The 13,352-nt window shown below is 37.3% G+C and overlaps 1 protein-coding gene across 1 annotated transcript; it reads left to right on the top strand.

Moving 5' to 3' along the window:
* Positions 1-6,880: 6,880 nt before the first annotated feature.
* On the top strand, positions 6,881-13,352 carry LOC134746198 (UDP-glycosyltransferase UGT5-like). Its single transcript, XM_063680562.1, has 9 exons — positions 6,881-7,306; positions 7,596-7,750; positions 8,194-8,284; positions 8,633-8,825; positions 8,919-9,113; positions 9,338-9,551; positions 10,014-10,233; positions 10,752-10,971; positions 13,090-13,352. The coding sequence occupies exons 2-9, from the start codon at positions 7,604-7,606 to the stop codon at positions 13,346-13,348; spliced, it is 1,539 nt and encodes a 512-aa protein (XP_063536632.1). The 5' UTR covers positions 6,881-7,306; positions 7,596-7,603; the 3' UTR covers positions 13,349-13,352.

The following is a 13,352-nucleotide window of genomic DNA, read 5'->3' as shown; positions in this document are numbered from 1 at the left end:
TTACATGCGCGTTGCCGACCCTAACACTCCTCTCCTATGTAGAGTGTATTATAAAACTGAAGGAATATAATTATGACAGTTAGGGGAGAGCGGGGACAAAAGCAACACTTTGTACTTTGACCTTAGTTTCCGTTATTATTTTAGTCTTATATAACTTACATTATATATCTTACATTAACATTTAACTCATTTCTTATGCGAACTGCCAAGGAGTGGAACGCCCTGCCCGAGTCTGTGTTTCCGCATGAGTACAATTTGGAGCTCTTCAAGGTAAGAGTTAATAGGTATCTCATAGGTAAGCGTGCTCCACCGTAGACCACATCATCACTTACCATCAGGTGGGATCGTGGTCAAACGCCTGCCTATTCCATAAAAAAAAAATCTATATTAACCTTATAATTGTGTATTTTATGACTTGTATATAATATATTAGTGACTAAAAAAAATCGTCCTTTGTTACTTATGACCCCGTTGGCGGGCCGAAAGTAATACATTGTGGGTCAAAAGTACAAGACACAGAGGTTTGTAATGGATATAATGAAAAATGTAAATATTTATTACGTTAGTGAAATGTTACATTACAAGTAGCAGGTTGGGACTTCCTATTAAATATATTATACCTGTATCATTAACCCCTGCTCCTCCGTAGCAACAAGTTGTAGGTTAACAAAAACAAAAAGTAAACTTAAGATAATAAGTACAAGTACAATTTTATCTACATTTGTGTGTGTGTGTAGGTGTATGAATTTCTATGAATGTGTATGAGATCGTGTGAGTGCATGTGGTGAGGTGATGCACTTTTCGGAACTTCTTAAGCGAGGTTTAGACTAGCAAGAACTTGCATGCAATTTAACATTGCGGTATCTGATCAAACTTTTGAATGCAGTTTACCTTAGTAGTCGGCAATGTAAGGTAATTTACATGCAAGTTCTCGCTAGTCTAAACCTCGCTTTATATATAGGTACTAATTATATGACATATGAAATCAAAAAATTATGTAAATTATAATATAATACACTATAATATTTGCATTTTAACTACTTAAACATTAGTATTTTAAGAAAACAAATTAATATTTAATTCCTCATTAGAAATTATTGTTATTTTATGTGATGAGATCAATTATTGTGTTATCAACATGTTCTCTAATCAGCTAATTCAGGGTCAGACTTCTTCTCACTCACATATACATCATGTACATAAGCATACATCAATATCTGGGAGGCCGAGCTTTGCTCGGAAAACATATAAAAACTCAAAAATGCGTATTTTCCCAGAGATAAGACCTAGCTAGATCGATTTTTCGCCCCGAAAACCTCCATATAGCAAATTTGATCGAAATCGTTGGAGCCGTTTCTGAGATCCCCGAAATATATAAATATAATATAGATAGATAGATAGATAATATACAAGAATTGCTTGTTTAAAGGTATCTATAAGATTGACGCATTAAGCATGTGACCCCATATTAGATCCGATACATTGTATGGGATGTAAATGTTACTTTTGTACCCGACCACATTTTTCTGAAAACATGAAAGATCTTTGAAATGGAACGTTGCTAGATAAAAAAAAACATTTTGCAATCAATCGAATCAATAATCAATATGCAAATATTCAGATAAATGTATGTTTTTTAATACAACGTAAACATTAATTAAGTACAAATCAAAAAACGTACTTTGATTCGAAAAATCACACAACCTAATAGCACGATTAGCACGTGGCGGGGCGCCCGTTTCGACTCGTTTCGTTTCGTAAGTGAAGGGGGCGCCACTGGCTATCACCTAATAGCAGCGGAGTCTAAAGTTATGGTTTTCCCTAAATTTTCATTTTCTATTTAAATGCACACAGCTTTAACAGTGTGTTTAAAGTTAAGGAAACTGCACTGAGTTTAGAATTTATTTAATAGGCTATTTAAAATGCAGCGAAACAGCCAAGCCCTGGAAATAGTTGTCCTCGGTCACTAATAGCCATTTACTTAAATACTCGCGCACTTATTAATCTATGTCATGTAGAAGGTTACCTTTTAACATTAAAGTGCAGTAGACAAAAGTTTGCTGAACTCTAGGCTAGTCAAAACATTAAGCCATCAATCATTATATTCACAATTACAATCTACTATACGCAGAAGTACTTGTAACCTTGAATACACACAACAACAATACAATATACACATCATTTAATTGTATGATTCTGCAGTTTCGTCCACATAGATACTTACCTACTTACTTAGTAAATTATCTTTTAAGAGGGGGCGAACGCAAAATTATAAATATTAAATTGTTACACGTTCTTGCAAAGGCAAATCCGATGATGAAAAAATCAGACGGCAACTAGGTATACTATACTTAGGAATTAAACGAACTTACCTGTAAGTGAAGTTCGATTCTACTTATATTAGCTGCACAAACTTCAAATAGTTATTTGTTATACAAGGGTGCAAAGTTGTATTTTACCCGTGAGTGTTTCAACACACGAGAAGTAAAATACATTTGCGCCCGTGTGTAACACAAAACTTTTCACCTCACTATAGCGAGGAAAGTGCAACATCCACAGGCGTTAGATCATCTTCATCACTGGAATCACTCATTTCTTTACGATATTTAACAGAAAACTCTGGAAGTTGTATTTTTACGCGAGTCGGTAAGAAAAGGTTTTAAGTAAAAAAATTGTTGACAATGTTGACATTTCTGATGTATGAAATGTCAACGATGCGTTTGAAATTGCATCGACTCAACTTGTGCGTTCAGAATTATATTTAACATCATTATAAAATAAAAAAAATAAACGTTTCTTATGGAATTTTAAGGTTTATGGCTTAAAATCATTAAATAAAGCTAAATTTGGTATTTTTTATTAGATTCTCAAACCATTTATTTAATGATAATTAATATCGAACGAACCATTATCATGAGCGTTTTACTATTTGTTATCTGTCAAGCTACTTAAACACGCTCCATCCAAGGTCAAATTACTTTCCCCACTAGTGGATAAAACGCGTTTTTCCCCGCTTGTATTGAAGGATAAACGACAACTTTCCGAGCTAGTGAGGGGAAAATGATATTATACACTCATGGTCAAATTTAAAGGAACGCAAATAAAAAAGTTTGATTACTAATTTTGAAATTACTTTATGAGGTGCTGTACCTAATCCATTAATTAAACCTTTTTTTGCGTTTCTCTAAATTTGGTTAAAGGTTTTGCTTAGTCTAAATAAAAAAAAAATACAAAATCTATTTATTTACCAAAAGGTCAATTTGTACACATATAAAAGTTACAGTGATCCCCACACTAGGCACAGCCTGTACCGTGGGGACCCAGACCGGTCTGCTCTTATAGATATACTCAATAAGTGCTTATTTATTGGTTAATGCTGGCTCGAGAGATATATAATATCACGATAACATGTCTAATTTTCATAATGTAATTTTAGTGTAAAACAGCAAGCAAAATTTTAACAGAAGTGAGTACCTAAGTATCCTTTCACAGTTATTGAGGTTATATGTTATGATTCGTGCGATTTTGTTCCTTTCTAATTTCCTGACTTTACGCCCCCTCTTAAGTTATCTCAATCAGTTATAATGTCATAATTAGAAGAATAGTACCCATATGAATGTATATAGTCATGTTAGATAAGAGGTTGTGACGTCTCTATAAAGGGGCCAGCGGAACCTGCTGTCTTAAACTAATAGAGTACAAAAATCGGAGGTCATAACATTTTTTCCATGCCAAGGGTGCCATGAGAAAGAGTTTGCAAAACACTGTATTAGGGCTTAGGGCACTGCTTAGACCTGGGGGCCTATTTAACTCGAGAAAGTGTCAGAAGGTTAGGTTAGGTTAGGTTTAGTCTTTTGCAGATGGCGCCTAGTACTGAAACACCAAGCATACAAGTCATAATAGCAATTACAAATATCTTTAAGTAGGGTAGGTATAAATCCAATCCAATGTCCAATATCTCCCAACTAATATGGCCCAAAAGTAACTCGACTATCCTGGTTTAGATGTGAATTTGAATTACTCATAAATATGCTCCCCCCATTTCGCTCAAACGTACACCATCCAATTACAGACAAGTACCAGTACAAAAACATCAATATCCAGAGATTTGGACATTGATGTTTTTAATAGTTCCATTCCTTTAGTGAAGCGAAAATTAGAGAATCTATTTTTTAACCTACTTAGATCCTAATTGTTATGCTTTCACAAGTAACAGATCTGCGATTTGTCAGAGTGCTTAAGTATTTACGTAACCTTTATTTTTACTGTTAATATTATTTGGCTTTGTATTGTTACCTAAATCAGCATAATGTTTTTGTAGCTGTTGGTACTCGTTAAAAAATAAAATAAATAATGAATAAAATTAAATGGCGCAAAACCTCCTGAAAATACCAAAAATAGCATAGAGTTAGACTAAGAAAAGTCTGCAACGATTTTGATAGCACACGCAGCGTCCGTGTTATTTATACGTCATTATTATTTCATTCATTATTATTTCATAGAAGTTTGACGTTTAAAATAACACTTGCGTATGCTATCAAAATCGCTGCAGACTTTTCGTGGTCTATCTAGGTACTTAATTGTGTTGTTGACCATAGTTGTAGCATTTGTAGCATTTGACAGTTGAGCGGTTTTATGGTTTTAATCTACGAAGTAATTCACACCGAGACCGTTTAGTTGCACCGCTTCACAAACTCAAAATCAGAGCAGTCGGTATACGTTACAGGCCCTGCGATTATACAACCGCGTCCCAAATAGCATAATTAAGAGATGCACCGTCTCACCAATCCTTTAAAAGGAATTTAGAATTGTGGCTGCTCACAAAAAGCAACTAAACTGTTAATGCAATAATGGAACTATTTATGTAGGGTGATCATCACTAATTGGGTGATAAAATCGAAATTTGAATAAAAGTCCATGTTATTATCAATCATTATCTTTACTTTTAATAGGAACTGCAGACATTCTTACTATTGGCATAATCAGTAATTTAAATCTTAATTATAACAAATAATACTGTTGATAATCAACTTTTTTATGCTGCATGAACATCGCTAATTTGGTGACAATAACCTTAATTCGGTGATATGTACTACTCTAATTAGACTACAACCAAATTTTAATTTTTTTAATCACATAATTAGGGATACCCAAAATCCAATTAAAATGTTGTTAAAATATATTCATTCAGAAAACAATATTAATTAGTAAGTATTAAAATAAATTGCACGATTTCGCAAAATCAATATCTAGACAATCAAATCTTATATTTAAAAGTTATCGACACTACATGCATTAATTACACATAAATGTTTTTTGGTTCTTATTTTCTCTTATCTTGCGGTTTTTTATTTTTATTTTATCGTCGTCCATGTTCTGAGAATTAAAAAAATACAATAATAAGTTAAAAAATGACTCATCTAATTTGGTGATAAAAACCCCCTTGCTTATGTACTTATCACAAATTTATTAAATATGGACTATTCAACACAATACATGCATTAAATAACTAAAATACACGCATTGTAACTACATTTCACTCATGTTTAACTTACCCTTGGTGATACCGTTGCGGCGTCAAACGTTTGAAAATGATAACTTTTTGACCGGCTTTCACAACATATTGCGAAAAAACTATGCAAGTTGTGTTAAAAATAATAACTGATATTCCAAAAATAATATCCTTTTACTACACTATCCACTTTTTATACAAATCAAGACACTTTTACTATTTTAAAACGAATTATAAACGGAGAACCAATTTGTACATGTCCGCGCGCGGCGCCGAAATGAGGTCTAGGGCGAAAAATTTGCAAATATTAACTATCTCGCTCTCTTAATTTGACCCACAAGAATGCAAACGGAATTTTACCCTAATACTTTGCCGTAAGGTCCCATTTAAAAGGCCCTAATTCACTAGCTTTACTCGGTCTCATGCTTCAATACTTGTATCACCGAATTAGGCGTGTCACCAAAAAATGCGAGCTTACCCATAATTATTACTATATATATGTATATATATACTCTGTAATGTGTAATCTCTATGTTTCTTGCACAAAATTGTATTTGACGTGTATATATATTCAGTGCTGGCCCGAGTCCTTGATCAGGGTAGAGCGAAATATTTTTACCCAAAAGCAAAACGAACCGTATTTTGGGCCCGCGTCACACTCGCGTCTATTAAAACTTATATTTTTTTCTCATTTGCCATTTTGGCGCCCCCCTTGCCATCCGGCGCCTAGAGCGGCCGCTCCACTCGCTCTATCCTAGATCCGGCCCTGCCTGTATTGTAGGTACCCCACGTCCATACTAATTTACAGAACTTTGTATGCAGGGGGGTGCCTTTTCTCTGCAGCTGACTGTACCAATAAAGATTATCTTATCTAATCAATTGACTGACGGCTGAGTGACGGCTTTTATACTTGGAAGTATGGATGGTATAGAAAGGATCGCAATATCTTATGGCAGAATTGTTGAAAAGTGACCGCGTTAAGCTTTAAATAATAGTTCCTAATCTCTCCGGTGGCGTTAGTTAGGCTCTGGGACATGAGTATAACATGAACCATATAAGGCAACAAATAACCCGACCAAATTACGTAGGTTGTTTTTGGTAGTATTTCGGTGTATGGTGGCGCCGCCTAATTACTGTTTTTTGATGGACACTTTTCATACATAGAGATTTGGCTCCTTTATACAGTCTCCATGCTTGGAAGAGTATTAGTAATATAACCTTTGAAGAACTGCACTCAATGATAACATGTGCTCATGCAACATTATATGCTACTTGCGCGTGTCTAAGTAATTAAGCCTAACAATTAAATAGCTTATATAATAACTCAAAGAACAAACTTAGTTGCACAGTCGTCTTTCTAATCCCAATAACGATAGTTGTGTTAGATTAACTAGTCCTTACTAAACAACTATCAAATTTAAAGTTTCTTTTATTAATCAAATTCATCGCAAGTGAAAAACAAAACACAAATCAATAAAAACTTAAGCAGCGTCTTACGTTCGCGTTCGCAACGAGATCGTCCACGGAGGACTACACTTCTATATTATCAAAGGATTGATTCACCCCGCGGCGCATCGCTGCGCTTCGCGTTCGCGTGTTGTTCGCCTACGTTGTACCTGAAAATAAAAGGAACATGTGTCTACTACACTAGTGCTCTCATATGTTTTGCTCCGTGTTCCTAAGTAAAGATCGTGGTTCTTTAATTGGATTAGAATTGAGCAATTGGATTAGTTGTATTCTTATATTGATTAGTGCGAGGTATCAGTTTTACTCTCTAAACGCATCTAATTTATGGTGAGTAAAAAGTAATTTTTTTACTATTTACGTAATGTTACGTTATACGTAAAATATTTTAAGCAGGATTATATGAGACGTTTTTATATCCCCATAGCAATATTGCGCGAATCCGTTAATACGAATTAATTAATTAAAGTGCAATATGCTCCTCCTACCCGTACCCATCGATAAGGCTGAAAAAAAAAACGGAATATACCTATGTATGTGGGGTTTACTATATGTACTATGTTATGTACCCCCATATGTATCGTCACGTCTCGTCCAAAAATCCATTAATATGTTCTAGAAGAAGGGATGAGACTAACGGCGACTTTAATCCTGCTGATGGCCTGGTGCTGCGCCGGCTACAGGATCCTGGTGGTGTTCCCGCTGCCGGTGGGCAAGAGCCACAGCATCCTTGGGGAGGGAGTCGTGCGGCATCTCCTGGCCGCTGGACACGATGTAAATAAAATTATAATTTAAACATAAGTATTAATTACCTACAGTCACGGTCGGTTACGCCAAACTTTATGTTTGTTTGTTGATCATTGATCAGTTCGTTTAATACACGTAATGCAAACTATCCGTAATATTGATGGAGATATGTAGATAGAGCAACAAAACAGCAACACTCAGATTTATTTCTAACCTGTGTAACTCTATTATAATAAAGACGGTGCGGCCTTATCGCACTAAGTAAGAAAGATTTGTGGCTATCCTCCTACTTTTTCTGAAATTCGTTGAATGTAGAAGAAGAAGAAAAATTCAGGACGCTTACAATGTTGTTTAATTCTACTATTACACTTATTAATATAAAGCATAACGTCACTAAAAAGGTCTCCCTCAGCTTGATGTCAGGTTACCTTTACCATACCAGGTGGAATGTCTAATGTTTCCAATTTTAGGTGACATACATCACGGGAGTCCCTTCGAAACTATCTGCTCCCAAGCTACGGCAGATTGACGTCTCAGCTAACAAGAAAACTTATAAACAAGGTGGGTAATTAGTAGGTAACTGTTATAAATATTTAGGAGTTTTTTTTAATCTTTCGGTGATATTAAGAGTGTTTAGCGATGAACTTTTGTTGGTGCATTTCGTCAGAATTGCAACATTTTTCCGTGACTTGACTCGTATGGCAGCTACCTATAAATAAGCTTTATCAATCTGAACAATACCTCGCACCGACTTCAAACGTATCAGTTACTGGCGCTTGGCGCTTATAAAAGGGATAATATTTAGGGATAGTATTTTATTTTACCCATTTTATATTTGGTTTTTCAGACAGTATAATATAACCCGTGGTGTCCTAATTTGTCGTGTAAATTAAGTACAAAACTTTCCAGAGGATTATTGTGACATTAGCAAGATCCTGAGTCAGGAGAGAGAAATCTTGTTCGACCAGACGATAGCCCGGCTGCAGCTAATGATGAACAACTATACCGCCACGCATGAAGACGTGCAGAAGTTGATGCTAGACCCGAAGGAAGAGTTTGACTTGGTCATCATTGAGTGGCTGTTCAATGAATTCTTGGTCGGGTAATAATCCAACACAATCCGGCTGCCTGCCACTTAAATGTATTACGATTTTACGACATTATTTGAGTAAAACCATCTTCATTAATCTTGCAGTTTGTCTTCCGTGTTCGACTGCCCTTTCATCTGGCTGTCCTCGCTGGAGCCCCACGGGCTGGTGTTGTCTCTGATAGACGAGTGGACGGACCCGTCCTACATGCCGGATGTATTCTCCAAGGCCGTTCCGCCGTTCACGTTCGCACAGAGAATCAGTGAGCTGTGGACGATGGCTAGACACAAATATATCAGATGGTAATAAGAGTTTGATGACGTCAAACAGAATAACACCAAAATATTTTCATTATTCGTTTCAGGTTCCCTGTTAAAGTTGGTCAAACCAAATTGTCAGTAAATAAGAACAAAAAAAACTATACTCATCCTTTTCTTTTGGGTGCTAGTCTGATTCATGATTCTCTATGTTTGAAATGAGACAGTCCTTTGACAAACTATATTTACTTAATTTATAACGTTTACAGGCAGTTAATGTCCGAAGAACAAGTACTATTTGAGCGGGCGTTCGGCCCCGCGGTCGCCATGCGAGGCCGGCAGCTGCCTCTACTGGAGGACGTGAAATACAACGCATCCATGATACTGGGAAACTCGCATGTGGCTATCGGGCAATCCACCAAGCTACCGCCGAGCTATGTGCCTATAGCTGGATACCATATTCAGAATAAATCTTTACCTGAAGTAAGCATAACCTTATGGCATATTTCGAACAATATTACTTAGCTTGTATTTTCTTAAATAGAAGCATTAAGGATGACTCACGTTAGACCGGGCCGTGACCGGGCCGGAGCTTCCGGCGCTTACTTTTCTATGACATGACAGGTGATCACGTGATGCTTTCCATAGAAAACGAAGCGCCGAAAACTCCGGCCCGGTCACGGCCCGGTCTAACGTGAGTCATCCTTTATTTGGAATTTGTCGTAGACGACTTCAGGGATTTAAAGAAAACTAACAATACCTCTACTGAATTTTGTCATGGTCACCGTATTTGATCATGACGACGTATTTCTAGTACATGTATCATAGATATATCAGACAAGGGTGGGCTTCGTCCATGTAAATATTGATTTCGACCCTACACCGTACGTAATAGTTATCATGTGGACGGAGATTGTGGAGTAAAACAATATGATTCTTTTTCAGGATTTGCAAAAGATCATGGATGACGCAAAAAATGGGGTAATTTATTTCAGTATGGGGTCCATCTTGGAAGCCAAACGCATGCCAGAGACCCTGAAGCAAGGACTCTTGGCCATATTAGGGAGCTTGAGACAAACTGTCATTTGGAAACTGGAAGAAACCTTGGAAAACGTGCCGGAGAATGTCCACATCGTCAACTTTGCTCCGCAGCAGAGCATCTTAGGTAAGGGTTAAAAGAAGATAAGTGCCTCATTTGATGAATACTGCTACATTTATCAGTCATATACTCGTAGACAAAGCACACAAGGTGTAAGATAAGGTTTCAGATATATCGCCGTTCGGTTTCAGATATATCACGAGCGTGACTGCTATTTGCGATTAACTTAACATAAATTAAACGCGCAGTGTTTGCCGCAATATTGAGTATAAGAAGTTAAAACTTATAATTATTTCTGTTTACACCATTTTGACCAGCTTTGTAGTTAGATACCTACTTATGGATTGGCAATAAAGCAGAGTTTTAAGACTAGGTATTACATACTGTTATTACTGTAGGTAAGGAAAAATGCAAGTAGAAAGTAGGACAGACGCAAAATGAGCTCCATGGTGGTTGGTTATTATTTCTCCACTAAAGCCCTCATAAAAGTTTTTCTTTCGCTATTGACGATTCGAAACGAAACTGCTTGTTGCTAGACTTACTTGAATAATTAAAGATTTTTTGAAATATGAATCTTATTTTAGCTCACCCAAACTGCGTCCTGTTTATCACTCACGGCGGAATGCTATCCACCAACGAAGCCCTTCATTTCGGCGTTCCCATCCTCGGCGTGCCCGCCTTCGGAGACCAGTTTCAAAACGTAAATCGCGCCGTCCAGAAGGGTTTCGCATCACAAGTTCCACTGAGCTACGATCTTCCACGAGATTTGAAAGTGGCAGTTGAAGAGATGATTGGAAATCCCAAGTACGACTTTGACTACACTTAAGTACCATAGATAAGACAGCCTAATGATAAGCGGATATCATAGGTAACCTATGAATACCTTTATTACAGAGATATCTCATGGGCATGATGGCCATTATATTACCCTTTAAACCTGTACCTAACTATATTATACTGTGTTTTTAAATCCCGGAGTCTAAAATGACAGTTCAATTGCCCCGATTTGTCAACTTGGCACCTTAAAATTTGCGTGTCTTTGTATGTACACTGCATAGACTGATTGTATGCGGGGGGGGGGGGGGGGGGGGGGCACCTCTGCCGTGTCAGACGTATCTCTGCTATCTCAAAAAACACAGTTTTGAGTAAATCGACTTTAAAGTTTTTGGTGAGCGTGAAAACTAATAAACTCATATATTTCGTGAGTTTATTGAGTTAAGTCATTTTTAATAAGTGTTTTGTGTTTCAATAGACGTGAAGAATAATATTTCTTTACTTTTTTCTTGTACATAGTTTTTGAAATAAACGCATAAACATAGTTTGGCGTAACCACTGTTTCATACATTTGGTGGTTGCGCGTAACTATGTTAACTTAAAGTTAGATGAGTTCGTTGTATGAGCGCTCATAATATTTCGCGTGGCCACGGCTCGCGGGCTTATTGAGGTTTTCGTTTATCTAAAGTTAGAAGACTACATTGTATCAACTTCTAGTAAAACGTGTAACCAGGGCATGGGGAATATTGAGGTGGTCACGCGTAGTTCTTTTATCTTAAGTTGTAAGAGTTCGTTGTATTAGTGCTCCTAGTAAAACGCGTAACCAGACTACACAAGATAATCCATTTTATAATGTGCTAACTCACATTACATACAAGGAGCCCGATTTCCATCAGTCCTTACATCATTGGTTATAAAGTAGATCAATCGATTGGTGGAAAGAGCCTTATGTTTAATAGCGTATGCATGTATTGCATGTATGTATGTATGTATGTATGTATGTATGTATGTATGTATGTATGTATGTATGTATGTATGTATGTATGTGTGTGTTTGTTTGTATGTACTTTATTTAATATTTAATCCCAGTAAGTGTAAAAGGCGGAATTAACGGCAGGTCAGTTACAAAAAAAAATACCGCCTTAAAAAAAAAGGTTCTCAGTTTGACCCGTATGTTTGTCCGCGATTATCTCGCGTTTGGCTGAACCGATTTTGATGCGGTTTTCAGAAAAGTGTTTGTTACATTCTGGAGAAGGTTTTAGTATACATAGAGCTGAGCTGATGCTGAACCCTGGCTGTACCTAGTGGAACTCAGGTTTGGTGTAACATAGGCACACGCTGTTTTGTTCATCCAACACGTCTTAATGAGCACTTGGGGGAGCAGTACCCAAGATAAAGCTGATGCTGAACCCTGGCTGTACCTAGTGGAACTCAGGTTTGGTGCAACGTAGGCTAACGCTGTTTTGGTCATCCGACACGCCTTGATGAGCACTTGGGAGAGCAGTACCCAAGATAGAGCTGATGCTGAACCCCGGCTGTACCTAGTGGAACTCAGGTTTTGGTTCAGGTTTGGTGTAAATTTATTGTGGGTATTAGAAGATACCTAGTAAAAATATTAAGGTAAAATAAGGACGAAAATTGCTTGTATCTTTATACGAAAAACCTGTCAGAATGTCCTTATGATAAGCGACAATGTGGTACCTTTTGCTTGAAAATGACACAAATAAACAAATACACGTGGCAACGAGCCGCTCCCTCCGCGCCCCGCGCCCCGCCTCACCGCGAGCCGCCTATCGCCGTACTACCTGCGTGTGGTTACGCGAAACTATGATAACTCGAGATAGTAGATATCCAGTTTGCCGTAAAAAAACTGCGAAGAGTTACGCATAATTATTCTAACTTGAGTTAGAAGAGATACGCATAACTCAATGTCCAAAAATTCGAAAACGTCTATCTTAAAACATGAAATATCTCAGTAACTAAAGACATATTTTGAAATTTTGTTTAAGTATTATATAAAGCATAGTGTCTAGTTTGATTTTGCACTGGTTAGGCGTATCTCTGCTATCTAAAGATACGTCTGACACGGCAGACCTCTCTCTGCAGCTGACTGTACATGGGTACATCACAATTCCTTTTTGCTCTAAGGTACCGCGAGAAAGTGAAAGAGTTATCCTTGATCTACCACGACCGGCGCGCTCCAGGCTCGGAGTTGGTCCACTGGGCGGAGCACGTGGTGCGCACGCGCGGCGCGCCGCATCTGCGCTCTCCTGCGCTCCTGGTGCCCTGGTACCAGAAGATGTACCTCGATCTGTTCGGTCTTATATTTTTACTAGTTTCATTGAGTGTTTTTGTTATAAGAAGGTTCGTGTCGAAGAAAATTGATGTGAATAAAAAGAATAGATAGTTAA

This window comes from Cydia strobilella, chromosome 1, assembly GCF_947568885.1.
Source record: "Cydia strobilella chromosome 1, ilCydStro3.1, whole genome shotgun sequence".
NCBI lineage: Eukaryota > Metazoa > Arthropoda > Insecta > Lepidoptera > Tortricidae > Cydia > Cydia strobilella.
This window is presented reverse-complemented; position numbering and strand designations above follow the sequence as displayed.

Coding starts and splice junctions, on each gene's coding strand:
- LOC134746198 (XM_063680562.1), top strand. CDS start 7,604: ATGAGACTAACGGCGACTTTAATCCTGCTGATGGCCTGGTGCTGCGCC. Junction 8,826..8,918: donor TTCAATGAATTCTTGGTCGG/GTAATAATCCAA, acceptor TTAATCTTGCAG/TTTGTCTTCCGTGTTCGACT. Junction 10,972..13,089: donor GAGATGATTGGAAATCCCAA/GTACGACTTTGA, acceptor TTTTGCTCTAAG/GTACCGCGAGAAAGTGAAAG.